The sequence below is a fragment of the Physcomitrium patens genome, chromosome 11 (assembly GCF_059467195.1).
Source record: "Physcomitrium patens ecotype Gransden chromosome 11, ASM5946719v1, whole genome shotgun sequence".
NCBI classification, from domain to species: Eukaryota; Viridiplantae; Streptophyta; class Bryopsida; order Funariales; family Funariaceae; genus Physcomitrium; species Physcomitrium patens.
Genome location: NC_143420.1, coordinates 14,497,480 through 14,524,599, shown reverse-complemented (window position 1 = coordinate 14,524,599; position 27,120 = coordinate 14,497,480). Strand labels below are relative to the sequence as shown.

General features: G+C 41.2%; 4 protein-coding genes across 7 annotated transcripts; 2 read left to right on the top strand and 2 right to left on the bottom strand.

Annotated features, from left to right (window-relative positions):
- Positions 1-548: 548 nt before the first annotated feature.
- LOC112288527 (protein GET4) lies at positions 549-4,935 on the top strand. The gene is made up of 12 exons (XM_024532774.3): positions 549-815; positions 1,105-1,184; positions 1,655-1,733; positions 1,932-2,013; positions 2,217-2,382; positions 2,538-2,628; positions 3,068-3,151; positions 3,465-3,511; positions 3,596-3,724; positions 3,924-4,008; positions 4,240-4,320; positions 4,744-4,935. The coding sequence occupies exons 1-12, from the start codon at positions 780-782 to the stop codon at positions 4,762-4,764; spliced, it is 981 nt and encodes a 326-aa protein (XP_024388542.1). The 5' UTR covers positions 549-779; the 3' UTR covers positions 4,765-4,935.
- Positions 4,936-5,407: 472 nt separating this feature from the next.
- LOC112288526 (phosphatidylinositol 4-phosphate 5-kinase 9) lies at positions 5,408-12,155 on the bottom strand. Its single transcript, XM_024532773.3, has 9 exons — positions 11,294-12,155; positions 9,284-10,784; positions 8,758-8,925; positions 8,360-8,525; positions 8,044-8,154; positions 7,347-7,534; positions 6,629-6,801; positions 6,116-6,278; positions 5,408-5,942 (listed from the first exon to the last, which is right to left on the bottom strand). The coding sequence occupies exons 1-9, from the start codon at positions 11,301-11,303 to the stop codon at positions 5,645-5,647; spliced, it is 2,778 nt and encodes a 925-aa protein (XP_024388541.1). The 5' UTR covers positions 11,304-12,155; the 3' UTR covers positions 5,408-5,644.
- Positions 12,156-14,649: 2,494 nt separating this feature from the next.
- Positions 14,650-18,588, top strand: LOC112288876 (uncharacterized). Of its 4 annotated transcripts, none has more exons than XM_024533567.3 (5): positions 14,650-14,915; positions 15,562-16,669; positions 17,106-17,430; positions 17,740-17,886; positions 18,136-18,588. In XM_024533567.3, the coding sequence occupies exons 2-5, from the start codon at positions 15,696-15,698 to the stop codon at positions 18,454-18,456; spliced, it is 1,767 nt and encodes a 588-aa protein (XP_024389335.1). In that variant the 5' UTR covers positions 14,650-14,915; positions 15,562-15,695; the 3' UTR covers positions 18,457-18,588. The 4 variants fall into 4 exon arrangements, with proteins under 4 accessions (XP_024389335.1, XP_024389337.1, XP_090110501.1 ...); XM_024533569.3 differs by having other exon boundaries at positions 14,667-14,900; XM_090254375.1 differs by having other exon boundaries at positions 14,728-15,250.
- A 1,771-nt stretch (positions 18,589-20,359) lies between these two features.
- On the bottom strand, positions 20,360-26,693 carry LOC112288970 (uncharacterized). The gene is made up of 18 exons (XM_024533777.3): positions 26,338-26,693; positions 26,130-26,199; positions 25,453-25,956; positions 25,118-25,285; positions 24,804-24,917; positions 24,527-24,585; positions 24,146-24,212; positions 23,869-23,920; positions 23,672-23,764; positions 23,287-23,370; positions 22,769-23,133; positions 22,327-22,388; positions 22,159-22,228; positions 21,878-21,958; positions 21,675-21,776; positions 21,293-21,471; positions 20,967-21,102; positions 20,360-20,839 (listed from the first exon to the last, which is right to left on the bottom strand). Exons 1-18 carry the CDS (start codon positions 26,379-26,381, stop codon positions 20,726-20,728), a joined length of 2,364 nt encoding a protein of 787 aa, XP_024389545.1. The 5' UTR covers positions 26,382-26,693; the 3' UTR covers positions 20,360-20,725.
- Positions 26,694-27,120: the final 427 nt, after the last annotated feature.

Sequence of the window (27,120 nt, the reverse complement as noted above, 5' to 3'; positions counted from 1 at the left end):
AAAGAAAGAGAGAGAGAGAGAAAGAGAGAAACTCAGATCGAAACTCTTCTTCTTTTTTCTTTTTTCTTTTTTCTTTTTTTAAACAACAAGAAAGACAACACGCTATGCTTTAGTTAGTAAAATCTCATAACAAGTTTGAATCTAAATATAAGAGAAAATTTTAAATGCTTGAAAATTAAACTCATTCATCGAATTTCCTTAATTTTTCTTTGAACCAAAAAATTTCGCCTTAAAATAAACATAAAACTAAGTAAAAATATATGTTTTTTATTTATAAATAACTTAGGGCTTCACTCAGCATTTCCGGGCAGGTAAAAAATATGATCAGCCCGCTCGGGCAGGGATGAAGCGGGTAAAGGCCCTGGGTCGCGAACCTGCCCGGAATTACCCTAATATTGTTGCTGGTGGCATCAAAGAGATGAAGAGCATCCACAGGACAGAAAAGAGAGACGAATGTGTACCATTCATCCACGAGGGGCGAATGTTGTACTGGTTGAACGAGAGTTGTTTGTAACACCGCATGAGGAAGAAGGCCAGGCCTGGTGTATTGTGATGTTGAAGCTCTCGCCCCCTTCTTCCCCTCACTATCGTTTCGTCGTCGATCATTCCACTCAGCACCCAACTCAATTCGCAACATTTCTAACTATTCCCAGTTTGCAGATATCATTTGTGTTCCGCGAGGAAGTTGCACATTGGGGTTCAGTTTTTAGGGTTTCGTGTGGATTGTATATACTGCGCAGAGTGTAGAATTGGACAGCAACAGCAGCAGGTGGAGCAAGATGGTTGTCGCTGCATCTAGCAGCGGCACTTCCAAGGCACGTTTCATCTCACGCACTGACTCTCGTGTGTGTGTGTGTGTGTGTGTTTTTGTTTTAAAAAAATAAAAATAAAATTGTTTTTTTTTTTTTTTTTTTTTTTTTTTTTTTTTTTTTTTTGTTGCTGTTGTTGTTGTTGTTAGGGTCCATTCAGTATCAGTGGTGAATCCACCTTAGATAAGGGGATCATTGTTAGGTTCCACTTTGTTGGTTTTTTTGGGTCTCAATGAAGAATTCATATGATCGGTGCTGGGCTTAGCTGATTCCATGAATTTGGCGTGGTTTTCAGCAATTGGAGAAGCTTGAGAAGAGGGTTCACGAGGGGAACTACTATGAGGCTCAACAAATGTACAAGACTATCCACTCCAGGTAGCGCTTGCACTCGAATCTGGTGCTTTCATGCTGGTACTTTCATAGAGAGATCGCTTGTGTTGGACCGTTTCCAGATCGTTGATTTGATGGGGGACTAGTAGGTGAATTCTGAACCACATCTTATCCTCCTCCTTTCAAATCGATCATCTCAACTGTCTAGGAATTTGTTCCCTGGATAGCATAAATCGTCGTTCCGATCTTTGTGACTGTAGACTTGGTCGGAACTAATGGCCGGCATTCAATGTTTTGGATTTGCAAATTTGTGAATCCAAAGTTGTTTGTTTGTTTATTGTTTGGAAGATGTTCAAAATTCTCTTGGTGTTTTCAGTTTTATGCTGATTTGTGGTGAAATACGGATGAGTTCACTGACCTAAGGACAAGCTAATTGGTGCATCTGCGGGGCTGTCTGGTGCCTTTTCATGGTTTTCCGTGTAACGAGGTGGGTTGGTCGCTGTGCATGTTGCTAGATACATGCATGCCAAGAAGTACAACGAGGCTATTGAACTCTTGAACTCTGGTGCAGTAGCGATGCTCAATCATGGGGAGGTATCCATTCACCCCCGATTTCCACTGTGGTACATATCGAATGAAATATAAAATTAACGGAATGAATAGGGTAAGAAGGTTATGAAGCTATCATATATCATCGACCGATGTTTGGGCGATTAGATCAGTATGAAATAAAAAATTTAGCTTTTGTCTAGCGGGGCTGCCTCAAATGATATCACGTTGTTCCAAATGCAGGTCACGTGTGGGACAGAGCTTGGTGTGCTTTTGATACAGACTTTCAATGTAGCAAAATTACCTTTTGATAGCTCTACACTGGGTATGCACATATCTTCTGTCTCTAATGGTCATTTAAATAGTGGTTGAAACTTTTTCAATTTGCTACCGTTGTCTATGGCGCTTCTTACTTTCGTTTGAATACGCTGGGCATTATATTTTGTTTTTCTGTTTGTGAAATTTCTAAGTCTATTTTCTATTATTTTATCTTTAGGTTATTTATGGTTGTTCTTGTTTTTGTGCCAGATCAAATAAGAACAATTTATAATGCATATCCACGGACTGCTGGTACTCGACAAGAGAAATCTTCCAGCAATGACACGAGTAACTTAGGCGTAGAATCTTCTGAGGCCGCAGTTATTGCAAAGACCCGTGTGGAGGGATGCACATCGTTTCTACGATCAGCTCTAAAGTACAGATTTTTGTTTTTGTGAAAACTTTTGACCAGTTACATCTTCGTTTGTTAACTATTTTTTTATTTACAGTTAAGTACTTTTCAAGCCCGCGATCTCATTTTCCGTCACAATGAAGCTCACTGACATTGTTATTCACTGTTACCTTCTGCAGGTGGTCGATAGAGACCGGAGGCTTTCCTAGAGGTGCTCCTGAGTTGCATGACATGCTCGGTGAATACATTTGGACTGAATCTCCCCACCCCGTATGTGTACTATACGAAGATCCTATGAGTTTCTCTTGTGAATTCCTGCTAATGGCCTCTTCGTTCTCTTAAGCAACAATGACGTTTAGATGCATTCAAATGACATTTTATTTTTTTGCTTAATAAATGAAGAGAACCATTTGGCACTTTGCAGGGCATCCACCTGGCACGAAATATTGAAAGTAGTCATAAGTTTGGAGAATGTTTGTAATAAGTAGTATATGTATGTTAAGCAACAAATTTTCGGTATCCTGCTTTGCTGGAGCAGTGTTTGTGCTTTAGAACATGAACTATTGAGAGTATTCGTTGACATCTTTGTGTTCGGATATTTATCAATTATTTAGAGCTCAAAAGCTCTGTGATGATGTAAAATCAGCTTTCCCAGGCTGAATCTGCTTGTTGCATTTCTATTTTTGATATTTGGGTACTTTTTCTGCAGGAAACGATGAAAGCATCACAACATTTTGTGCGAGGGAACCAGCCTGAGACATTCGCTAAAGTAGTGGTTGAGTGCATGGACAAGGTACTGCTCATCAATTCATGACTAATCGCTTACATGCCTTGAAGCATTTTAACGTGCTCAAGGAGTTGTATTTTCTGTAGCTACATGTAGCTGCTTCTTTCTATTTGTATATGCTCCTCCTCCGGGTGTTAGTATCGTCATCTAAAAATCTCGACCTCCAACGCTGAGCTTAACTGGTCTTTAATGTGCACTTCGTGCCAGTTTCCCTTTCCCTTTTGTGTATTAAAACCTATTTCGTGGAAGGTCTTCTCTCTTATTTTGTAAGAGCTCTTCACGATTACCATTATATTGTTGTTGTTTTCTAATGTTGCAGTGCTATCCTGGCGAAGCAGATTTGGTGGTTGCAAGGGCCGTCTTGTTGTAAGTCTTCCACTTAGGCACCTCTCTTACTCTTTACTGTAATTCCTTCACTTAGGTTCTCACAAATTGCTGCTTATTGTGCAGGTATTTATCTCTTGGTAACTTGAGAGATGCTAATCGCCTTTGGGATTCTGTAAGGCAGAGACTTAGCGACAGTTCTCAAGAACTTCCGGATACACCACTGCTACACTTCATCAAGTTCCTTCTTTTAACGTATGGGACATGTTATGCCTTGTCTGTCGTGCTTTTAAGGGCTCGCTTTTGGTCTAGGCGTTGACGCTTTTAGCAATGCCTTTTACTTCTGCATTATTATGAAGCTGTTTGGTTGTGCGAAGCGTGTTACGTAAGTTTTATTGATATCTCAATGTAACGCACTCAAATATATATTTTCTCGTATTGGGTGTGTATTCAGGCTTGAGAGAGATGCGTTACCGTTGTTCAAGATGCTTCGGCAAAAGTACAAACCTAGTCTCGATCGTGATACTTCTCTTGATGAGGTACTTCTTGAGTCATGTTAGAAACGCGTATTTTTGTATTGAATATCAGATTTTGTGCTGTGTCTACAGTAGATCTTCTATCCATATGTGGGAATCACTGTCTGAGTACTCTCTGGGTTTATTCGTTTGATCATGTTCATTTGATAGGTATTTTATTATTATGATGATTATTATTGTTATTAATATTGTTATTGTTCCCCTTTCAAACTTACATTTGCATTGAGAATGCAGTACTTGGATGAGATAGGAGAGCGTTTTTTTAACTTACAACGAAGGAGTGGTGTACAAGGCATGCTTGGTGATTTTATGAGGGTATGCATTAGACTTGACTTATTCCTATCATGTCAAATTCTTTTGGTGCCACTTATCAAAAACTACATCGGATTTCTCTTTACCTTTTCTAGTGATTGTTGGGGTTTGTTTCTGTTCGCAACGTGCCTTGGATGATTTTAGAGCCTTTGAAGTTGTCTACTTGAAAGGATGAGTGTTCTTACCATATCAGATTCTTTGCTTCTGACTGTTGTCGTGAAGCTGAGAAGAATACCACCTAGTATTTATGAGTAGAATTTCTAGACAGTTTTTACTTAGGGGGTTAGGTAATTTGTTTTTGTTGGTCATCGCGTCCTTGTCACCAAATTAAGCCGTTTGTTTTGAAAGTCAAGTTGTAGCTGTTGTTTAAGGAGCTTTTAAAGAGTTCTCTTCGATGTTTTAAATTCAAATACTTCGTGTTTGCAGATGTTTGCAATGGACAGCTGAAGCAGCAGTATGCGATTAGTCAGTAGAGTGCAGACAGGTTATCACAATCTTGACATCACACAAAGCATTGTCTTACACCACAAGGAACGAGGTTATCTTTCATGCCAGTGCTTTTTCATGAAATGAACCATGGCGTGGGTATTATTTCACACCATTCCGTGATTGATTGTACATTTGTGGCATGTCTTTACTCTTGTATGTGGGAGCCTGTGGCATTCACTACTGAAACTTTTCGGGAAGTTCTATTAGTATGTGTTTTTCCATTTGCTTCACTGTCCACATTCAGTCAGACGGTAGTTTATTTGTAGCTCTTGGAATTCTAATATAGATCTAGTCAGTGAATCTGATCCGAGGCGAATGTCTATTTGTAGGTAGGAACCATATTTGATTAAACAACTTTTTATTTAGATGGCTATACCTGAAAACAAATCTCTTCACGTTGAGTGTAATAAGAGATGGATGGGGTTCATTTGAATGGCGATCAGTACAAATTATCTTTGTTTCATTCATTCAAAATGCGCGATACTCGTGAAATCAATCATTTGATGAAAACTCTAGTCCGAAATATACAACAGCGTGACGCGTAATGATATTTTGTTGAATCTTTTTAGGGTACTGAAAAATCATCTGGTGATAATACGTGGAAATTAAACATCCAACCGTGAAGTACGGATTGGTTAGCACTAGAATTAATGTTTGATCGATCAACGTTGTCAAGAAAGTGCCTGTCTTTCAAGCAAGCATTTACAATGAATGACTTTAGAAGTTATTTGAAATATATATATATATATATATATATATATATATATCACCTCGATATTCTCTCCCACATTCTCTGACCAAGAATAGATTCTCAAACTGCTGTTCGCACTGGACAACCTCACTCGTTCAAATGAGTTGGAGGAAAAATTTGCCGAATAAATTCTTGGAAGCGTTTGGAATATAATTTGGGTTCCACCGCAGATATGGAAATCGAATCAAACTGGCAAGCCTTGTACGCGTGTTCTATGCGTTTGCTGAGGTTATAATTTTGCAGGATGTCAATGATGCCAAAATATAGCACCACGTCATGTGACTCTTCAAAAAGTTGTCCCTCAGAAGGTTTCGATTCATCGCTGTCCTTTTTATGTACACATTCAGCTCTTGCAGGCATGTTGACTCCAAGCTGTATTCTCAATCTGCTAACAAGGAAAACACAATCGCATCAAGAACATTACAAAGCTTGCAAATTCCAGAGCATCTTGACATTAGAAGATGGATTAAGATATAATAAACGAAATAAAGTTTTTAGTTTTCAGTTTCTTGAATCCATGTGCCAAAAATGATCTAGAAGTGCAAACAAAATCCTCACCGAGCTGTGCCTGGAAGCAGCAAATCAACTTCAGGGTCTCCGGCCACAGATGCTCGTAAAGGACTTCCCCGTATATGTATGCCAGGGGTTCCGCTGCTAACATTACTGGCATCTCGCGTCACCAACATTAGGCCTCTGTTACTCGCCCACTCTTCATCCCCTCCTGCTAGTTTACAAAATAGAGGAGTTACAGGAATATCAAACATATGATACAGATAAGAGCTACATACTAGGATTTCTTCCTTCCATACATGGATACCTTGTATTGCCCATCACAAATATTGAATGCATTTTCACTTGTAAGAAAACTTCACAACGCATTTCATTCAGTAAACAACGGGAAACATAAACAAGGATTACATTTTATCAGCAGGTAATAATGGGCAAAATTGACAAAACTGCAAGAACATGTTGAGGTAAGATCACCAAAACTTGCAGCTAGTAAGATCTTTAAGGTATCCAAAATGATTGCAAAGACCGAGCAAAGCGTTAAACAAGATACGAATTGAGTACCTTCGTCTAAATTGGTGCTTGTAAACGATTCGTTTGGGGGAACATCTCGTGCAGAGGAAGCGCCTGGAGTCAAAAGTGTTCTGTACTGAGGAGCTCTAAAGTGAAGGCCCAGTAACATACTGTAATCCATGATGCCCCGACTTTCTAGGAACTTGCAGTCGTACTCAAGTTGCCTGAAATGATCCACATCCATCCCGCATAAAGAAAGTCCCAAAGACAAATGATTCGTAATGGAAGTAAAAATGCGGTGAGAGAATACATCATATACTTCAGAAATAAACTAGGAACATTTAATTCAAAGACGAATTGTTCAAAAAGTTTGAGGATGTCAAGGCAGAGCATGACCAAACATGTACTACGCTCCAAACAGAACAAACAAATTACCAGGACAGACATAGACTAGAAAAGCTTTCATTATCACTTTCACCACAATTCTGGACGTGAGATGAACAAGGAAAGAAATTCCGGAACTCCATCAACACTAAAACTGTTGATCAGAGATTTTATTTCTACTTTTTTCATGTTCTCATCTATTTCAAATTTCTGCAAGAAACGTACATACACTGTAAATCTGTACAAATGTGTGCTTAACATGTGATAATCTTCCGTAGGGATTCTACTCAAAAAGGAAGAAGGGGAGAAAAGAAGAGCAGAGAAAAGTGGCAATATTTTGACATTCAGCAAACAATGCATCACAATGTACAAGATATCTGCGTACCGTAGTAGTGAGTCACGCCACGAAGGATCAAGTCGGAACTCATACTTGAGATCCAGGTCTTTTAACGTAGTTGTTTCGTCGATTTCCACCTTGTCAGCAGAGCGCCCTTGTGATGAACCTTTCAGGTCAAATCGCCGATGGATACGAAGCTCAGTACAGAACATGTTGCCCATCACTACAAACCGCACCTGCAACTTAGTGAACTCTTAGTCAGACTTGAGAAGATAGTGAGCACAATGTTAACAGGCACCTTATTTAGCTGGCTCAATGCTGTGAAAGTGTTCGAGTGATAGATCTCAAGAAACATCATTGTTGAAAATATAAGAAGCATCCTGCTGATAACAAATTGAAAGAGAAGGTGCATTCAAACATTTCAAGGAAAATAATTGTAAGAAATAATAGACAGAAATCGTAGAAGTTCATTTTAAACACAACGCATGCTGCTTGACGAATTCACCAACAAGAGCTCTACCGTTAACTTAAAAAATGAAACGATACGTCCAAAATTACTGCTAAAACGTACACTCAATACGACAGCTCAAATAGACCCAGTAAATGTAGAATTAGAATACATGCTCGACTGCATTCTAATAAGCTGCACATTACCAGCTAATCCAATTCAACGACCTTTAATCTTCAACACAAAGACGCAAGTTTAAATTAACACAAAAAGTAATGCATCAAACAAGAAATTCACCTTTTGACCTCCGTAGGGCTTGATACGATGGAGGCCAAAAATTTTAGTGATGAGGGTGTTTTCATAAGTTTTCACATGGGAATGGTACGCTGCAAGCATACTCAAAAGCACCTGTAAAAACATAAGCGAACCAAAAAAAATTAGTGCACTGGAGTTGGACAGTGATCTCATAAATGATACTGATCTCGCAGTATCAAGAGGACTTGTGATGACACACCTCATTGCAGTAACAAACGTATATCAAAAAAATACTTTCACCTAATGACCGAATCCCGCCAATAATATTAATCTTTCCCAAAAACACGAGGTAGATCACCTTCACTTCTGCCTTCTTCATCGTTTTGATGATGAATCGGTCATCATGCGAAAGATAAAATACACTGCCACTTTTCCCAGGCGAAACAAGCTCCCTCAATGCATCATCTCCAGTTAGGGATATCATGTAGTCTGCTGCATCAATCTTGAACATTTCTCGCAAATGCCTGCCAAGTTTTTAAATTGCCAAAACTCAAAAAAGTGCTTGTATGATTCCTATATTCATGTCCTTTGCGCAATAAACATCACTTGGCATCGCCAAAGTTCAATGACGTAGACAATATTACGTACCAAATAGAACAACCACTTTGAGAAACATGGCTAGATAGAGCCATAATGCAAGGGGCTAGTTTACGAAAAAAATAAAAACATCAACCCATGGCAGGAGAGATATTAAACCTGAAAACCATAGGACAGTAATCTTTCCACTTAAAATCAGATGAACTGTGAATAGGGGTCATTGGCGTCCCAGCCTTCGGAAAATTCATGTGTATACTGGCGCGAGGTCCGAAGTCATTAGGACCAATCTCATGCCTCGGCTCTGGAGTAATTTTGCCAATAGTATACCTGTCATGAGGTAACAGTGAAGAAAGACACAAAAGTCAATACTAAAAAATCTGGCTATAAATACAAGAATAAACTGCTCACCTTCTGACAACCCCAGTTACCAAGTACAATTGTTTTGAAGCGGATGATGAATTGGATTCAATACTCCACAACACGTGTGGCACGCTACAATATACCCAAAAAATTGAAACCAAAACAATACTCAAGCATCTGAAAAGGTATCCAAAGTATTCGTGTGAGTAAGACCAGTTTGAAACCTAATCATTTGGTAACATTCACAAATCAAATGTAGTGTTCTATTAACATGACTACCTGTAGAAAACATCAATCTCTACATATATAAAGGTTAGCAAGATACCTTATGCCAAGCTGCAGATTCAGCATAAGGTCATAACTGCGATGGCCCTTAAATATGGTTTCTCCAGGTCTTTTGATTTCCCGAGCAGATCTGCGAGGCCTCCTCTTCTTATGACCCACAGCTTCCGCATTCTCTTTTACCAGCTCACTCATAAGCACGCCCTGCACATATTCTCTCACAACTACCGTAGGAGGTAGAGTTCCGACACTTTCCAATGGTTTCCGATCAGACCCCCGTTCCACATCTTCCAGGATTGTGTCTGAGTTACGAACACTACCATAACCTTCCAATCCAAGCCCTTTCTCAGCTGGGCCATCAATGCTCCATCGTCTCTGGATACTGTTGGTAAGATCTCCGCTCCTGGACAGTTCTCCGAAATGAGGAATCTTTTCAGATGATGTGGATCTACTTCTAGACCACCGCAAAGGACGGAGTTCCCCACTGAAATGAGCACAGCTTGAAACACCACCTACGTCACTGTTTCGAGTCGCTTGCAAATCTCGAGTACCAGCAGGATAGAACACACCTTTCCCATCTTTCAGGCCCCTACTCCAAGTTCCAATGTAAGAACTCCCGTCTGCCCACACATATACTCCGCGTCCATGTTCCAACCCATCCAGCCACTGCCCAACAAATTTATCTCCGCTAACCCATGTTAATACCCCCTTACCACACATTGTACCTCCTCTCCATTCCCCATTATACTCGTTTCCACTTGCCCAGGTGTACTTGCCCACGCCTTCGTGAACTCCCTTATACCAAGCTCCTTCGTAAACGTCTCCGTTCGCGTACCTCTTCCGACCCTGCCCATGCTTGTCGTTCATACTCCATTGGCCCTTGTAAGTTGTACCTCCGGTTCCCATGTATGTGCCGAACCCATGCATATACCCTCCCATAAATTCACCTTCGTAAGTGGCCCCAGATGGCCAGGAGATCTTACCCTGTCCGGACTTTTTGCCTCTTCCCCATTCTCCTTCATACATGCACCCATCTGCCCACAAATATTTGCCCGGCCCCTCCGGCAAACTTCCCTGCCACGTACCGACATAAAAATCGCCATTGGAAAGAACCTTCTCTCCAGTAACTGAATCCAAACCCACATCTTCCAAGCCGTCGAGTGGTGCTGTGCGCTTAGCCTCACCATCATCATCGGAGACAAGGGATTTAATGGAGGGCAACTCACAACTCCGGGGGGAATAATGTTTCCCTATGCTCTGTTTTGGCAGATCAACGTCGTTAGCCGTGTCCCCTTGAGGCAACGGCTCAGACATACAGGTGAGACCAGGTGAAACAGCCTTCTCAGGGGCAACAGCACGTTTTCGCGACCGCCTCTGAAAATTAAAAATTGAGCTTCGTATCCCTTGTCCTGAATAGTCGGCCACATTGCCTTCCTCTGTACGACCTAGACTACATGTTACCAATGCGGCCGCGCAACTATCGGCTCCTCTAGAAGCAGGACTTCGCATGCTAAATTCTTTCGTCCCATGAGTCTCATTGAGACCTGAAGAGACAAACCACGCTCTGCGTCAGTACCATGTCCCATCAATGCAATTCCCAGCCTCACACTCATTGGAGTTGCCTGAAATCGAGGTAAATTCCTACACGAAAACTGTGGAATGAAGTATTACACTTTGGTGAGACCAATAGACGGTAATACATCTTAAGGAGCTGGTAGAATCTCTGGTAAATGGCCGCGGCATTGCCACAATCCTTATTTCAAATCGTGACCTGACGATCGTAATTTTAAGAAATCACCAGACTGCATCCACTACCGCACAAAGAGGTCTCCAGAAGAAATGCTGATCTAGCGCTTGAACTGCGCCATCGTATCTCCTCTAATCATGTGGAATAACTACTGTGACGGGACGAGCTCGACTGGCAGTGCTTCCGAATGATGCTAACGGTTTACGCAAGGTACAACTGGTCACAGAAACACCGCGAGATTGAATACATGCTGGGTCACATGCCAAGATCCGGAACTAAGATAAAGAGTAAGAGAGGTAGACTTGCCTTCTGACATTGGTTCTTGTTGAATACGGACGCAGTTCAAAATTTCTACAACAAGTCCATGTAATAGCGTCGCATGAAACCCGTCCAATCTTCCGGAACAGTCAGCGCAGCCCGCTCCGCTGCCTTGTCCGCCAACCCGCTACTAATCCCCGATCAAGAAATCGCACAAGTACATCGCGCAATCGAATCAGAATATCAACCTTCGAAACAAGCTCCCTGACACTTCAGTCGACCCTATGTGCACGCACCCTCACTCACTCACTCTGACATTACGAACAACACAGCATCTGCAGCAAAACAGGCTTCAAGGGCTTCGAGCGGGCCGATCCATGCGTACTGGCAGAGATAAAGAGTTTCCAGAATGGTAGGAGGGGAGGGGGGGGGAGGGAGCGTGACGAAAACATATCGGGGCGCAAACGGAGGGAGAAGAAAGGACGCGACACGGCACGACACGACTGGAAGAGACAGTCTCCGAGGCACCAAAAACGATACCAAAAACAATACCAAAAAAAAAAAAAAACGGGAGTGAGATAGAGCTAATGTGTCTAAGTCCGCCACTGCTCCGCACTTTCCTCAGAATACAAAATAAATAAAATGCAAAAGTAAGGAAACCCTAGCGAGGGAAAATGGCAGGAAGAAAGGGATGGATTGATCAAGCGAGCGAGCCGGAGAAGAAGCGAGAGAGAGAGAGTAAAGAACCACGTCCAGGTGCTCGTGCACTACCACCACCACTACCACTACCACCTCTTCAATCACGAGAGCAGGAGGAGGACGACGACGATAGCAGCAGCAGCAGCAATAGCGCAAGGCCAGGCGAGAAAGCAGAGCGCGCGAGACGACTGGGCAGCACGAGCTAATGCAATACTGGAACCCCCACCTCGTTCCCTCCTTTGCCTTTGCCTACTTTGCCTTTCCTGCGCCTTCTTCTTCTTTTCCTATCTCTCTTGTTCTCTCTCTTGCTGTATATTCCCTCCCTGTTCCACTCACTCACACACCGCGCGTATGGCCCGTTTGTGGTGAATCGCCCGCCACTCTTCCTCCTCGTTTGTCGTTTCTCCCCCAACACCATCCAATTTCAAATGAGCGCCAGAGTCGGACACCATTTGGACGACACCATTTCTCACTGAATGAATGGATGGATGGATACGTTCTCGGTGGATGGATGAATCCCCTTATGATGGTTGGTGGTGGATGGATGTATAGATGTGTGGTGGATGGATGTATAGATGTGTGGTGGATGGATGTATAGATGTGTGGTGGATGGATGTATAGATGGGTGGTGGATGGATGTGTGGTGGATGATGCGCTTCGTGCATTGGTTAATTGATGACTAGGTGACTGTGTGTGTGTGCATTTAGGCGCGGGTTTTGGGTCTTCTCTCCTCTGTGCCCTGCAAACCTGGAATTATCAGAGTTTTAAAATGTTTAAGAATGTTAAACACGTCGTTTGTGAAGGGATTTACAGTTTTGTGTTTTTTCTCATATTTTTGTATGATACAGTGACCCTAACAGTTCAGTTCAGATTTTTTGCATGTGAACATTGTTCTTAATGTTAATGAACTAGTGATATGGTTCGATATTAGTTTTGAAAAAAAATTCAACGAAACTTTTATACTTTATAAAAAGTAATTGTTTGAGATGTGTCCATGGGAGAAACAAAACAAAATAGAACAGAACAAAATGTTCCAATGCTTGTGTGGTCCAGAGTTTTGGACACTATAATGTTAGAGCGTTGAAGCTTTCGAAACTTCTTGTCAATCTAAAATAAAAATAAATAAAATGTCGTGTACTGTGGCAATGCTGTATTAAAACAACTGAATACTAATAAACTAATTCATCTCATGAGAAACAGTACAACCACCTCAAACCAAACTTGACGTATCACTTTATGGAAGAAGATGTGTTGTTTTATTGAGTTCGGTTGAGCACATTAATGTCACTACAAAAGAACAATATTTACCAAAGGAAATATTCTATAATAACATTGCTATATAAATCAAGTAATATTATTCATTGATTTATAAAAAATCATGTATTCCACACTTGTTCAATGAAAAACACAGCTCTACAGGCATAATGCATTGTGATCTCATCCAAATTGAAACAAAATGAAAAAAAAATAAAAATAAAAAATAAAAAATAATTTTACAACATAGAACACTGACTTCTTTATTTTGGACATAAATAGAAACAGTACAAATATTGGCATTGCTAAAAGTAATATCCATTATACTTTTAAATATTGAAACTTATACTTTTGTGTAAAATTTGAAGAGGTAACACTTGAAATCACATTGATATACATCATGTGCATGTGTATATATATATTCAATGAAATGTTAAATAAATTCATGCTTTTACTGAAAAGATCACTTTTGATGAAGAATATGATAATCATGATGAATGTGGTTGGTTTTTATTGGTCACTAATCTAATAATAGAGAAATGAATCCAAAAATCATTATTACTTCATGATGGTTACAATGGGTGGATTGATTTAGTAAAAACTTGGGTCTATTGAACATTTTCTTATATATATACTAGTTGAAACACATGCCATAGGCCATAAAAATATTTATTGAAAATTATGATTGGGGGCTTCTGAGCTTTATGCCTAATAATCTTGTAGTGCTACTCTTAGCAAACTACAACAACAATATGTAGATTTTGATCTTTGATTGATCAAATGTTGAGTTATTGCTTCACTTTTGATGAAAACAACAAGACATGTAGCTAATTAGAGATGGTTTTTCTCTCTTTTGGTTTATCTATTAGAATTATTTTATATAAGAGATACATGTGTGTGTGTGTTTTTATTCAAAAGAGGACACCATGGCTAACATCACTTTAACCATCAAACATATTTGAATAGCATAAAAAAAACATCTTAGCTAATAAATAAAATAAAATAAAAACAAAATGCATATATTGTTATGCAAACAACTATTTTTATTTTTACTCAAAACCACAAGGTTAAATCTCACGGATACCAGGTTTAAAGAAACACAAAAAAATGGAATTAACAGTGAAATCAAAGATGAATCTCTACAACTTCACTAAACCACATGCCAAATTTGCTCCGAAAAAACCACGAGGCAAGGAGCGGAGAAATTAGTGTGGGTGGGGGAGGGTCCACGGTCATGGGAGACGGAACCGCCCCGTGGGAAAGGATCCATCCCTTGGCGAAGAAGCATTCATCCGCAGGGGCAGAGGGGAGGGCGGTCATGATGAATGAAGAACGAAAACATGCGGAATGAACAGATGAATGTACATAAATGGACGGATATTAAGAAGGATGAAAAATGGGATGGGGATTGGCGTTGGCAGCGGGCATAGTCTTGGCATTATCACCGTCATTCGCCTGTGTCCTCGTCGTCCTCGGCCTCCTCTACAAACACACAAACAAACAAACAGGCCTAGCCAGCCCTAAATCGCCATAGCCAGGTTCTTCGTAGCAGCAGCAGCCGCTAGTCAGTCTCCTCCGCCATTCTCAGCCACCAGTCGTCTGTGTCGCGACACGGACACCACCCATCGTCTGCTGGCGCTTTTGCTTCAGTTGCTCCATCATTCCTCACCGTCACGCGTCGGCTAAAATGCATCATTAATAGGTGCCGTTGATCTTTGTAAGCTTGTCTAGAACTGGCTCGGTTTTGTGTGTGTATATGTGTGTGTGTTTGTTTGTTTGTGTTGCTTGGTCTTGGCTGCGTGATGCGTTTCTCATTGCGAGGATTCCGGTGAGTTCACTGCTTCGCTGTCTGTAAGAAGGCCTGGCGTTGTGTGTGGGCGGAGACGACGTGTTAGGTACAGTGTTATCCCCCGACTGCTGTTTAGGTTGTGCTGCTGGATTGCGTTATTTCACGAGGTTCGATCGAGGTCAGATGCGGGTGGCGTGGTTTCCAGGGGACTTTGAATCTGTTGTAGCTTTTTGTTGGTGTTGGGGCTGTTTGTGCTTGGACAGGTAGGATACCGTCCTCTTCCCTGTGTAGGAATTGATGTTCCTAGCTCATCTGAGAGAAGTTTAATTTTTAGGGTTCAAAGAGTTGACTGGTATCTACCAAACGTACCAGTCACAACCGATAAACATTCTGACATTTTTACTATATACATGTATGTAAACGTATATTTTTTTAAAATTAAAATTAAATTAAAATTTCCTCTGTTTCTCTCCGTTGTCGTTTGTAGGAAGTAGTGTTGCTTGTGAGGTATGGAGGTCTTAAGGAAAGCGTGGCCGTTTTCTTTGGGGTTGAATCTTGAAATTGGGATGTGCAGAGTTAATTGCGATAATAATTCTGGTAGGTTTTTGAACGAGCATGGAAGTTTCGTTCCTTATGGCAGCTGTTTCAAGATTTGATCTCATGATTTAAGCTCTTAGAGTTGTATACATCCACTTCGGTGCCTCAAAAATGCCATCGCTGCACACTTTTTGGAAGCTGAAAGCCAGTCTAAAATCAACTTCCGGTTACAAGGGAGAACTGTTTCAAGGAGGACGAGTCAAGCCCCTGTTCGGTAAAGGGTCGCCCAGTGCTCGAAATACTAAACCGTCGGTGACAGGCTCTTCTACTACTCCTGGTGGCTACCAACCCTCTCGGCACCCTTTTGTTCCTTCCTTCTTCTCGAAGTTCTTTTCGAGCAGCCGAACACCCTCAGCAGATCACAATCCTGCGAGTTTTGATTCCAGCAAACAACAGGCTCTTACGGCCTCTGAAGCCGTCTCTCGCGTGTTTGCTACTCCATCAGTCCATGGACCTTTGTTGAATAGTAGTAGTTGTAACGCTCTCGAGACCGCAAGAGAGGCCAGCTGCAGCAGTCTACAGGAGCTATCGGAGACGGGGCTATATTTGCTGACTGGCCAACTTTCTGGGGGTGTTCCTTCGCAGAAAAGAGATAGGAAAGTGCCTAAGCAGGTCGTAACTTCATTATCCTCCGGACCGCAGAATGTATGGAAAGAGCAAAGAGTGTGCGACGGAGGCATTACCACAGACACGACTGGATCTGTGGGGAACGAAGCTTTTATTCCCAGTTTAAGAAAAATTGTTTCACCAGATAGCCGTGCACTGGTTGCACGGAGCTTTGATGGATTGGATGAAGGACACGGTGGCCCCGATTTGCAGGAAGTAGATGTTGGGACTGTCTCCCTTCTTCACTGTGCGCCCCTCGACAAATCCACGAGACACATTTCATTGGCTTTCCGGAAGTCGTTTTATCACTCAATTGCCCGTCATTTATTCCACCCTAGGATGTCTCTGTTTGTCGAAGAACATGTACATGTCAAATCCATGTCTAATCCGAGATTGGCGAGTACTGAGTCTCCTGGTTCGGTAGTTGATGGGCCCCACGAAATTGATTATACCAAGGACCAACCAAGAAATTTGGACGAGTAAGGGCAACCTATTCTTATTCTTTCACTTGTTTCATTGAACATTTTTCTTCAAGTGAATGTTTCCAGTTGTTCTACGTAGTAATCCCGCTTAAAATAGCTACCGTTTTGCCCCGTAAAATGCGATTCTTCGAAGGTATACCTGGAAGATATCTACTCTTTGTTGATGATATTTTTTGTACTTTGCATCGGCCTCGGCAAGGTATTTATACACCGAACTTCTTGAACGGTTTCCACTTGCTGTTAAACAGTTCTGACACACTGTTTACAGAGGATATTACTGTAGGCGCGTATTTTCTTGTTCTTTAAGGAATTTTTTGTATGGATAAATCGCGCATGCTTTGTCCCGGACGGTCATTGCGAATAATCGACACGCTTCTTTCTCCTTTCCTCCTACTTTTTCTTTGGTTCTCACATTTTCAGTGTTGTCCTGCAGCGAAGGAGTTCAGAACCGAAGTCTCCGGTTACTTTCTGGTGCGTGCTGTCTACCACATCCAAAGAAAGTGAAAACTGGAGGAGAAGATGCGTACTTTATATGTTCGGAGGAACAGGTAGTGGGGGTAGCAGACGGAGTTGGAGGTTGGGCTGATGTTGGAGTTGACGCTGGTGATTATGCCAGGGAGCTTATGTTACAGTCAAGGATAGCGGTTGCTCAGGAGCCGCATGGGTACATAGATCCAGCTCGCGTCATGTTTCGGGCTCATGCAAGGACGAAATGCCCTGGTTCATCCACGGCATGTATTCTTGCTCTCTCTGATTACGTAAGTCTTACATTTTACGCTGATTGTTCGTTTGTTGTGAAGCATTTGATACCGATTTGTTTGTGAAACACTCACGTGTCATTACTGTTTTATGTATGTGTCTTAGTTGTCGACATTTCCCTACTTCTGTAAGAGCCGTGGCAGTATCGCTTTTGGTGATTTTTTGAGAACTGATGGTAATGAACTTAATATTGCTTAGAATATGCTCTTGGGATCTAACATGAGATACAGATAGTTTGTGTTGTTTCGAATGATTCAAAGATAGTTTATTCGTAGTCAATCGTTAATTTCTGCCCGTTATGTTCGCAGGGGTTGCAAGCTGCTAATCTTGGAGATAGTGGATTTATGTTGATGAGAAATGGTCGAACCGTTTTCAAGTCTCCAGTTCAACAGCACCAATTTAATATCCCTTTTCAATTGGAAAGTGGTGGCAGTGATCCTCCTAGTGCTGCTGAGGTAACTATGCTTGATAATTTACTTGTAATACATTGGTTTATTTGTTCACCGATGCCCTTTCTGTGTTAGGTCTTCTTCATGGTAAATAGTTTCTTTTGTTTGTGCAAAAGCTCTTCTTAATCTGTGACGGTGCATGTTGGAAAGGTAGTTGGACAGGGTGTTTTATCTCTGTCTTTGTGTATTGTGGTTGTGATCATGATTAGGATGAAGGTTTGATTTGTCGTCAACATTAACGATTGGCTTCTGCAGGTATTCTCTTTGCAAGTTGCCGCAGGGGATGTACTTGTTGCAGGTACGGATGGGCTGTTTGACAATTTGTACGATAATGAGTTGGTGGGAGTTGTTATCCATTCTACACGTGCTGGGTTAGATCCCCAGGTTACGGCCGAAAAGATTGTTGCTCTTGCAAGGGAGCGAGCCGAGGATCGGAACAGGCAAACTCCTTTCTCGACTGCTGCTCAAGAGGCTGGGTTTAGGTTCTATGGAGGCAAAATGGATGACATTACTGTCGTTGTATCTTATATTACTAACAATAAGTCGGGTTTTAAAAATCCTGTCTCAAAATTATGATAGGAATTTAGTAGGTTGTACTCAGGAGCAATGTAAGTTTCACCAGTAATGGTACCAGATCATCCTCTGAAGCGAGACTGGTGATCTGGACATATTGTATATCCTCAGGGAATTCTAAAACAGTTTGCCTTATTTAGTGTTCCTAGTATATATGCCTGACAAATATTGTTTCATTTTCTGTTTGTTTGTTTTTTTCTTTTTTCCCATTTTGTGGTCAACTGGGAAGCCTTGCTCAACAGAACCCGTCGCTTGTATGATTGTGGTCATGACGCTCATCTTAAGGTTTTTTCAGAAGATTCGTGAAATACTTGGTCACTTCGTCACGTGGGAAAAAATTAAGTTATTTCAGTTAGTTCTGCTTAATTTAGCACTTAATCTTATTTCAATTCATGCTACGTGGCAGTATGGTACATGTTCAAGAATTTAGTATACTCTGTTTCAATTACATGAATTATTGGATGCCATTATTTCATTTGAATGTTAATAATTCGTTTCCAAATTTGTTAAAAAGAACGTATTTACTTCCACCTATATTCTAGGTTTACTTAGTAGTATGTGCATTGTGCTTGATATCATTACTTTAGGTGAAATTGTTTCTTCACCACTCGTGATTATCAAGATAACATTGAAGCCCATGCTGGCCGTTCAAGATTCAATCATGGGAAAATAAATAGCGAACATAAACAAAGAGACGAGGCTAGACTTAGTTGAGGAATGAGTAATGTCTTCTGTACCAACAGGGTTAATCAATTAACTTTTATTTTTGCATTTGACATGAGCTTCTTAAATTCAAGACAGCTTTTATTGCCTATTTTTTAAGTTTATTGGTACCAAATATTGGGACAAACTAATGTTCAAGTTGTCTAGAAGCGATTTCAATTGAATTTTAAAAACATATATATATATATATATATATATATATATATTACCCATGTTACCTAAATAATAGAAAATTACCTTAAACATATTTTTGATAAGGTGCCGGCTGAAGATTGAATTAACTTATACAAGCGTTTATTCTTCATGTTTTCACTTATCACAGAAGTTGACAAGTCCAAGTCTATGCCTTCTAAACAATGTGAATTTCTTTTAACGTTTTAAAAAGATATAAGATATATTATATATATCATCTGAATTTAATCATTCAAACATACTTCATCGTGCAAGAAAAGGTGTCTATGAAGTCCAACGTAAAAGTTTTACACATTAACTGGTGAGAGTATGAAACAGACCGGACCAGAAATACGTTTCCAGATTAGTGCTTATTGGGGATATGTTTAAAATGTTAGATATTCAAGGAAGACTTTTTCTGCGATTTTAAATTAAATAACATTTTCCACATAATAATACACTTAATTACAACATATTTTTGATTGCTGCAATCGAGAGGGAAAGTAGAAAGAAACCAACTTTTCATAATGCAGGTCATATCTCAAACAAAATTGAATCCAATAGAAGATTTCTGTTTAACTATAGAAATATAATAAGCCAAAATATGAAACGCATATCCTATGATGATTTAAAGTAATTAAGTTTACCGAAGCTAACTGAATATCTAAACGGTCAACATAAAATTTACACTCAGTACATCTTCTAGGTAGGAATACATGTTTTAAGAAACATTAGCGACATACCTTTATCAGAAAAAAAATAACTACTTCGTATCTGGTTATGACTGATCGAATAAATATTTTCACGGCTAGTCATTTAGGATACAGAGAAACGACCTCTGTAAAACTAGTCACCACCATCACCACCACGTCTTTTGAACAAATCACCATCAATCACCTTGCAACCAAGCCAAATCATTCCACTACATTGAAAGAAAAGGAGAAGATTAAGATCATATGACCTGGGTCGCACATTAAGCATTGTGCTTTATTAACTTATAGTATTTCAAAGATTTTAAGAAGGAACTCGATATATTGAAAGTGATAAATGGTGTGAAGCGATTACACAAATTTCAGCAACATGCTGATTTGATTATGTCGCATACCCACTTCAAGTGAGCCGAAATGTGCAAAATGACCATGAAAATATCTTCAAAAAGGAAGCCACAAACCACTGCTTAGCTCCAGGAAGTTGGAATAGACTCAACTACACGAAGTTGAGGCTGGAGATTTTCCAAACCAACAATTCATACTAGGAACGAAAATGACCGATCAAAAATGATCTTCCTTAACAAAATTACCTGATTCCTCAGTCTAACTGATTGTGTATATATATATATATATATATATATATATATATATATCTATCTATATTGATTTTAACTGTCGTTTGGTTTGGTGTGGATATGCTCAGTGCCTAAGCTCGAGGGTGCAGAAAATGGGACTCGGTCGAGCATTCTGTCCGACTCATTCGCCTTCACCTCCACACTAAGCTGCATGATTAACAAGAAAAAATCATAAATTCCTAAAGCAAGCACATACAGCGAAGGAAATAAATCAGACATGTGCAAATCAACATCTTGAAGGAAAACGAGGTCGAAGCACACACAAAATTAATACCTTGCTTTTGTCCCGCCAGCTTAATGAGAACGGACGGCCAAAGAGACCTGGCTTACTAGCAGTGTTATTGGGAGTGTCTTCTGCCCCTTCCATCTTGCCCGTGCTGTTTCTTCTTTCCCAAACGGAATCAGAATCTCTATCCCCAAGGCCCAAAGATAACGTATTCTAGATCAGCTGACTTATACTGACCAGGTGTAACTTAGAGAGCAAGAAGGTACTGAAATAACTTAGTAGGGTTGCGTAAAAGAAATAAATTCATTTAACCGCCATAATCCAGGTGTCCTCATCAGTAAAGACAGCAGTCTGAAATGAGTAGAGAGAATTACTTGGACGCAGGAGAGCTATGAGAGCGATACATGCCCCTAGATGCACTATCATCGGAGTTGCGTCTGAAATTTTGTGGACCACCAGTTTGAAAGTTGACAGTTGCCTCTAGCATGCTTTCTGCCATAATAGCTCTCTTTTCCATAGCTGACAGAGCAGCTACCGCCTCGGCAGCTGTTTTCTACACGGCACAAGAGACAATATGATGTTAAAAACGACATCGCGGAAGTGAGTTACAATAAAAAATCAAATACGAAAGATACAAATTTAGTGACTGTAAGAGGAGCTTCCAACGGACGTCACAATCAATTTATTCAATATAAAATTTCGAAGAGTCGCACAAAATAAACATCATAACAAGGTTTGAAGTCCACAATAAAATACCTCCGCTTCTTCAGCAGTACGCCGGTGCGTCTCAGCCTCCTGCTCCGCAAATCGGCGGGCGTCCTCTGCAACGTGTTGCTCTTGCTCCATTCGCAACAACACCTACAAATGCCAAAATAACCTTCCCAGTAATAAGTTCCAGTTCCTGCAGAAAAAAATGGCATTTGAACAAATAACCCTGAACGTGGCGAGAAGAGATTAACCTGAACCATGGCTGCCTCTTGTTCTTGCTTCTCGGCTAATCCCTTTTTCAACTGGTCAACCTCGGCCTCTAAACTCTCCACCTAAAACATAAACCCCATTAGTATCAACTTCTAGAAGCACCCACCGAGCGTACTAGAAATGCTTCAACTGGAGAACTATATCTTAGGTTTCGGACATAAAAATGCCAAACTTTATTCGACGAGTTTATAAACGTTAATATGAATCCAAAATCGTAAACGAACTTTCAAACGGATGACAAAATTTGAGTAGTTTATCATACTTGAGCAGAAAGCAAACGTCGGTTGTCCCCTTTCACCATCTCCATCAGAGCCGTTTCCAACTGATCGGCTCTGCAAGCAACATCCACTTGTAAACACAGCTTCTGTGCTCCAGATCTTGAACTTGTCAAAGAATGCTCTTGATACAGATATAACACGAAAACAATTACCTTTGAGCTGATGCTTTTGCAAGCTCAAGGGCACGACAAAGCTCCGTCTTCAGCCAGGTCACCTGATAATTGAATTGAAAACGCAAGTTCAACTTAATTAGAAAAAGCACCACATGCTCACTGTAACCAGTTCGTTGAAGCATGTGAATAAAGTGGAGGCACGTCAAAACGTGTGCCCTGTAAGCGGATCTTTCCTACATGAGCTTTTAAGCATCAAAAACCCAACAGTGTGAACGACAGTAACAAGGTCAAGACTTTTGGGTTTAAAGAATCAACAGTACAAAGGGTGCCGCAGCAATAGTTAAAAGATTCATATGGCATTGACAATAAAAAAAAAAAAAAAAAAAAAAAAAAAAAAAAAAAAAAATCCCCATTTCTGTTAAACCATTTCTGGCCAACCGACCCGTTTTCTCAATAACTTCAACTAGACATTCGACCATACTTGTTCCTGAAGGTCAGTGCCGTCGTTGTCAGTATCATTCCCATCTTCAAGATCTAGATAGGCTTTTGTCCCACCAGGGCTGTTGGCAATTATTGCGCGATCAAAGGAGGTCCTTAATTTGTCTAGCTTAGATCCGATGCCATTTGCAGAGCGCCAAAGGTTAAGCTCCATCGACCTTTCATCAAGCGCAGCAAGCACAACAGGTCTGTGTTTGGTGCGAAGTTCCTGCAGAAGTTTCTCATTGAATTCTTGAAACCCCAGGCATGCCAACAAGACAAGCTCGCTGCTGTCGAACGTGGTCTCACCCATTGACTGAAGCGTTGCTACTGCATCACCAGTGTCGCGTTGTTGCAACAATGCTCCGGCTTTTGGTAATACCAAATAAAGTCCCTGGTCAGTACTACTTTACCACTTCACAAAACTCTTTTCAAAAGAGAGGGAAAAAACCGTAGGATACAGCAAAGTGACAAGCACAAACTTTTACCCAATCTTACAGATTAACAGCGCGTTTATCTTACCATGAATTTCAATGAGAGCCAGACCAGTCCTGAACAGCATGCTACGGTTTCCTTCGTACAAGAGGACATCCCATACCCTCAGAACTGCAAGCCAGATTGGTTTCCAGAGTCAATTCAGAATTCCTAGTAGGACGTACATCAGAAAAATGCAGATTATAGTAGGCCTTGCGCAACCGTTTGATGCTACATCTATATTCCAGCATTAAATATTGAAGGTTCTGATGGAGGTTAGACGGCCTTGACATTCCTATTTAACAAAACAAAAAAGAAAAAAGAAAAAAGAAAAAGCAAGATTCTCCTCCTCTGTATTGTCGACGAGTCAATATTGCCTCCAAAAACTAAAGCTTTAAATTACAAAAAATATGATATCATAAAAATGACATACCAGTCTCCCATGGTACGACGTTCACAAAGATGGAAAGGAACCAAGGGCCACTAACCCATGCTACCTGCACTCCAAGGCTCTCCAGATGAGTTGCTGCAATGACACAAATACATTAGCAATTTTTCTGAGAATTCCTATTATATCCTATACTAAACGAAATCAAGTAGGTAAAAAATCAAGAGTATGATACGACTCACCTAATCTGGGGAACCGTTCGCGAACCAGCTGCTCAAATACAAGTAGGTCTACCTGCTCAGGGACCGAGTAAGTAAGCACGGAGTAGACACAAAAGAACTTGGACAAAAATCAAGAGGTTTGCAAAATCCAGTGTCTAGTATCAACAAAATAACAATTAAAAACAGGATAAGAACTTCGAAATAGCTAAACAGAAGCATCGCAAACCCATTTCCATAGGAAGATGAAGGATTGGAATAGAAATGAGGAGAAAAAAATATCAGGTCATTCGTTGCCAACCTGTGCTTCCACCATTCTTTCTGAATAGTAGCCCTCAAAGTAATCGTCGATAATTGCAGTTAACGTCCTGTAAAAAAAACACGAAAACATCAATGCTTGTGAAAATATCATCACTTAATTGTTAGAATTCCCATGTAAGGTTATGATACAGAATTCATTGCGACAGTTTTCGTCACGTTTGTAAGTGTATCTAGAAACAGGGCCCGGAACCCACAAGTGTGCTAGTTCTGTGTAATTAGCTACACTTAATACCGCATGCTAAAGCCAGCAGCAATGTTATACCACGGAATTCACAAGTGCAAGCTCTTATCTGAGCCTGTCTAAAATCAACTAATAAATTAGGTTAACTAATACAACCATCTTTGAATCGCAGGAACGTACCAGAATGCATTTTCTTCAGGCATTAAGAGTAACAGAAGTGCAGCAACAAAATTCATTGCCTGCATCAAAAAACAAAAAGGAGCTCCTCAGTAATTTGCATGCAGATCAAGGCATTTCAAAATGCTGGTTTAGGGCCTAAACCATGTTAAGGCAAAAATGTGCAACGATCAGGTGATTAAGACTGTCCACATTCAGCGCATTTGTATATAGATATCGGACTTGCACGAGCCAGACTTACGCACCACATGATCACCACGCTAGAAAGAAGAACCCGCACCTGACAGTATCCAACAGAAGGATTGTGGCGGGCATATGCCGTGAGCATGCGCCTCAGAGCGTTTAAACCTTCCTTGTCAAGAGCAGGATGACCAGGGAAAGTCCTGGGTAGATCCTGATATCAAAGAACGCCAACTTAATTAGGTTACTCCAGCTGATTATTTGACAGCTACAAGGACCCTTTAGCCAAGACTAAGTCTGAGAAGGAAAAAAAATAATAATTTAATTTTAAAAATAAAATTAAAAACATTAAAAACATTAAAAACATTTAAAAAAAAATGCAAGTGAAAAGTTTGAATTTTCCATTTCATTCACCTTCTCGATTTGAGCAGTCCACTTTTCAACAGCGCGAGGTTTCTCTGTCACGAGGTTATTTTCAACTGAACCATCGCAACTACTGACGTGATCAACTTCACGGGCGAGGAGTTCCTGATAGTAACCATTTACATGCCGATCCTTTGCACCCGTGAACACCTGCCATAACTGAATTCCCAAGATATTCTTAGATACCTTTCACCTCGTCCTATGAAAGAGCCAGACGTCTGTAAAACTAAAGAGTACATTCTAGCAACAAGCTAGAACTGGTATTCAAATAAACTCATCACTGGAGCAACACAGTGCAGTGAACTCCACCGGCTGACAGGACATACCTCTCCCCTCAGCGCCACAGGGACACCACCACTAACAAGTACTTTAAGCTCTTCAACCCAAGGAGCCGGTTCCAGCACATCACTAGTACTCTGGTCTCCTGCGTCAGACACAACCTCTGTCCTTTCAACGTCATAAAACTCGTCATCAGAATCCTCATCTTCTTCAACTCTGGGACCACCTCCAGCACCCACAATTTTGCCATTGCCATTTACTCCGCTCTCATTTCCTTCCGAATCCAAGGCAATGCTACCGTCCGTGTTTAGCCTACTTGCCTTCCTCTTCCTAAGGTTCTTCAACTCCTGTTCTAGAGCCGCCAAGGAACTCCTGTGCGAGCCGAACCTTCGCAAATTCCCATCCAAATTACCATCAATCCCAACCGCACCTCTACACAATCCATTAACGACACAACCCTCCGACGGCTCGGCTTCACCATTTTCCACTTCCTCCTTTTTCAGCGAACACAAAAACTGCTCCCATCGGTCCGATCGCTCCACTTCTTCTTTCTACGCAGCCAATTGTCCACCACACGCCTTACAAACCCGTACAACAACAACTCAAAAACAATCAAGCGACACAATCACCCTAACAAATCGCACCACAAAAAACGTTTCAAAACATCAAAACCAAAATACACACACAAACACACACACACACCCCCCCCCCCGTCCATCAATACCTTGTAAATACTCGCATACTCACGATACCGCTCCAAATGCTGTTGCCGAACGGCGAACCCGTATATATCCCTGGCACACAACCAAAATCAAACCACCAGCTAATCACTAGCTACTCCCCAACCCTAATCCATACCAACCACGACACAACCAAAGCTCACAATCCCAAGTGCCTATCACAAAATGCAGCAGCAGCAGCAGCGTCGATACCGGATCTCCTTGAAGGTGGCAACATCATTACGTGGTGACGCCATCGCGGGCTTGCTCTTCACCCCCGAATCAGCCGCAAGTGATACAGCTGCTGATACATCTCCTTCCTCACTCGGCGAGCGGAGCTCAAGCGCACGCTCTCACGTGTCCATCGCCCCGCGTTGCTACTGCTTTCACCAAAATCATTCGCCCCCTCGGCCCCTTCATCATTCAATATCACTCAACCTCGATCTCAGTCTCTCTATCTCCCTATCTCTCTCTCAGCTCTCTCAGGCTCTCTATCTCTGACTCTCGGGCTCACTCAATCGGGCTCTCTATCTCTGTCTGTCTCTTTGCTTGCTTCTTCGTCGCTAAATTCGTCGCGAGTGCCGTGAAAACAAAGCCGCGGCAGAGTAAAATTCAAAATGCCACTTACCCTCGCCGCGAGGGCGCGCCTGTCGGCGTCGCGGCAGGCGGACGAACGAACGAACGAACGGGTGAAGAAGGCGGGGCAACGGCTACGGGGCGGGGAGGGGATGGGGACGGGGGACGGGGGACGGGCTTACCCTACTTCCGCTAGTGCGTTCTATCTCCGTTCATGTCCTGTATCCGTGGGTCTTTTCCGTGGTTGCCTGGGCACGGCCATAGGAGAGAACGTGTCCAGTGGGCTTCTTCGTTGGAAATGTATATGTTGAAAATAATAAAATAATATATATATTTATTTATATATTATTCTCATAAGATGTTTCAAGTAAGTTATGATCATATTTATAGTTGAATGTGTTTTCTAAGAAATATATGATG

Coding starts and splice junctions, on each gene's coding strand:
- LOC112288526 (XM_024532773.3), bottom strand. Junction 8,155..8,359: donor TGAAGAAGGCAGAAGTGAAG/GTGATCTACCTC, acceptor ATGTTTTTACAG/GTGCTTTTGAGTATGCTTGC. Junction 7,535..8,043: donor AGCCCTACGGAGGTCAAAAG/GTGAATTTCTTG, acceptor ACTAAGTTGCAG/GTGCGGTTTGTAGTGATGGG.
- LOC112288876 (XM_024533567.3), top strand. CDS start 15,696: ATGCCATCGCTGCACACTTTTTGGAAGCTGAAAGCCAGTCTAAAATCA. Junction 16,670..17,105: donor CAACCAAGAAATTTGGACGA/GTAAGGGCAACC, acceptor GTTGTCCTGCAG/CGAAGGAGTTCAGAACCGAA. Junction 17,887..18,135: donor ATCCTCCTAGTGCTGCTGAG/GTAACTATGCTT, acceptor TGGCTTCTGCAG/GTATTCTCTTTGCAAGTTGC.
- LOC112288527 (XM_024532774.3), top strand. CDS start 780: ATGGTTGTCGCTGCATCTAGCAGCGGCACTTCCAAG. Junction 816..1,104: donor CTAGCAGCGGCACTTCCAAG/GCACGTTTCATC, acceptor CGTGGTTTTCAG/CAATTGGAGAAGCTTGAGAA. Junction 2,629..3,067: donor GGACTGAATCTCCCCACCCC/GTATGTGTACTA, acceptor CTTTTTCTGCAG/GAAACGATGAAAGCATCACA.
- LOC112288970 (XM_024533777.3), bottom strand. CDS start 26,381: ATGGCGTCACCACGTAATGATGTTGCCACCTTCAAGGAGATCCG. Junction 25,286..25,452: donor CTGTGGCGCTGAGGGGAGAG/GTATGTCCTGTC, acceptor TTGGGAATTCAG/TTATGGCAGGTGTTCACGGG. Junction 23,921..24,145: donor AAAGAATGGTGGAAGCACAG/GTTGGCAACGAA, acceptor GTCCCTGAGCAG/GTAGACCTACTTGTATTTGA.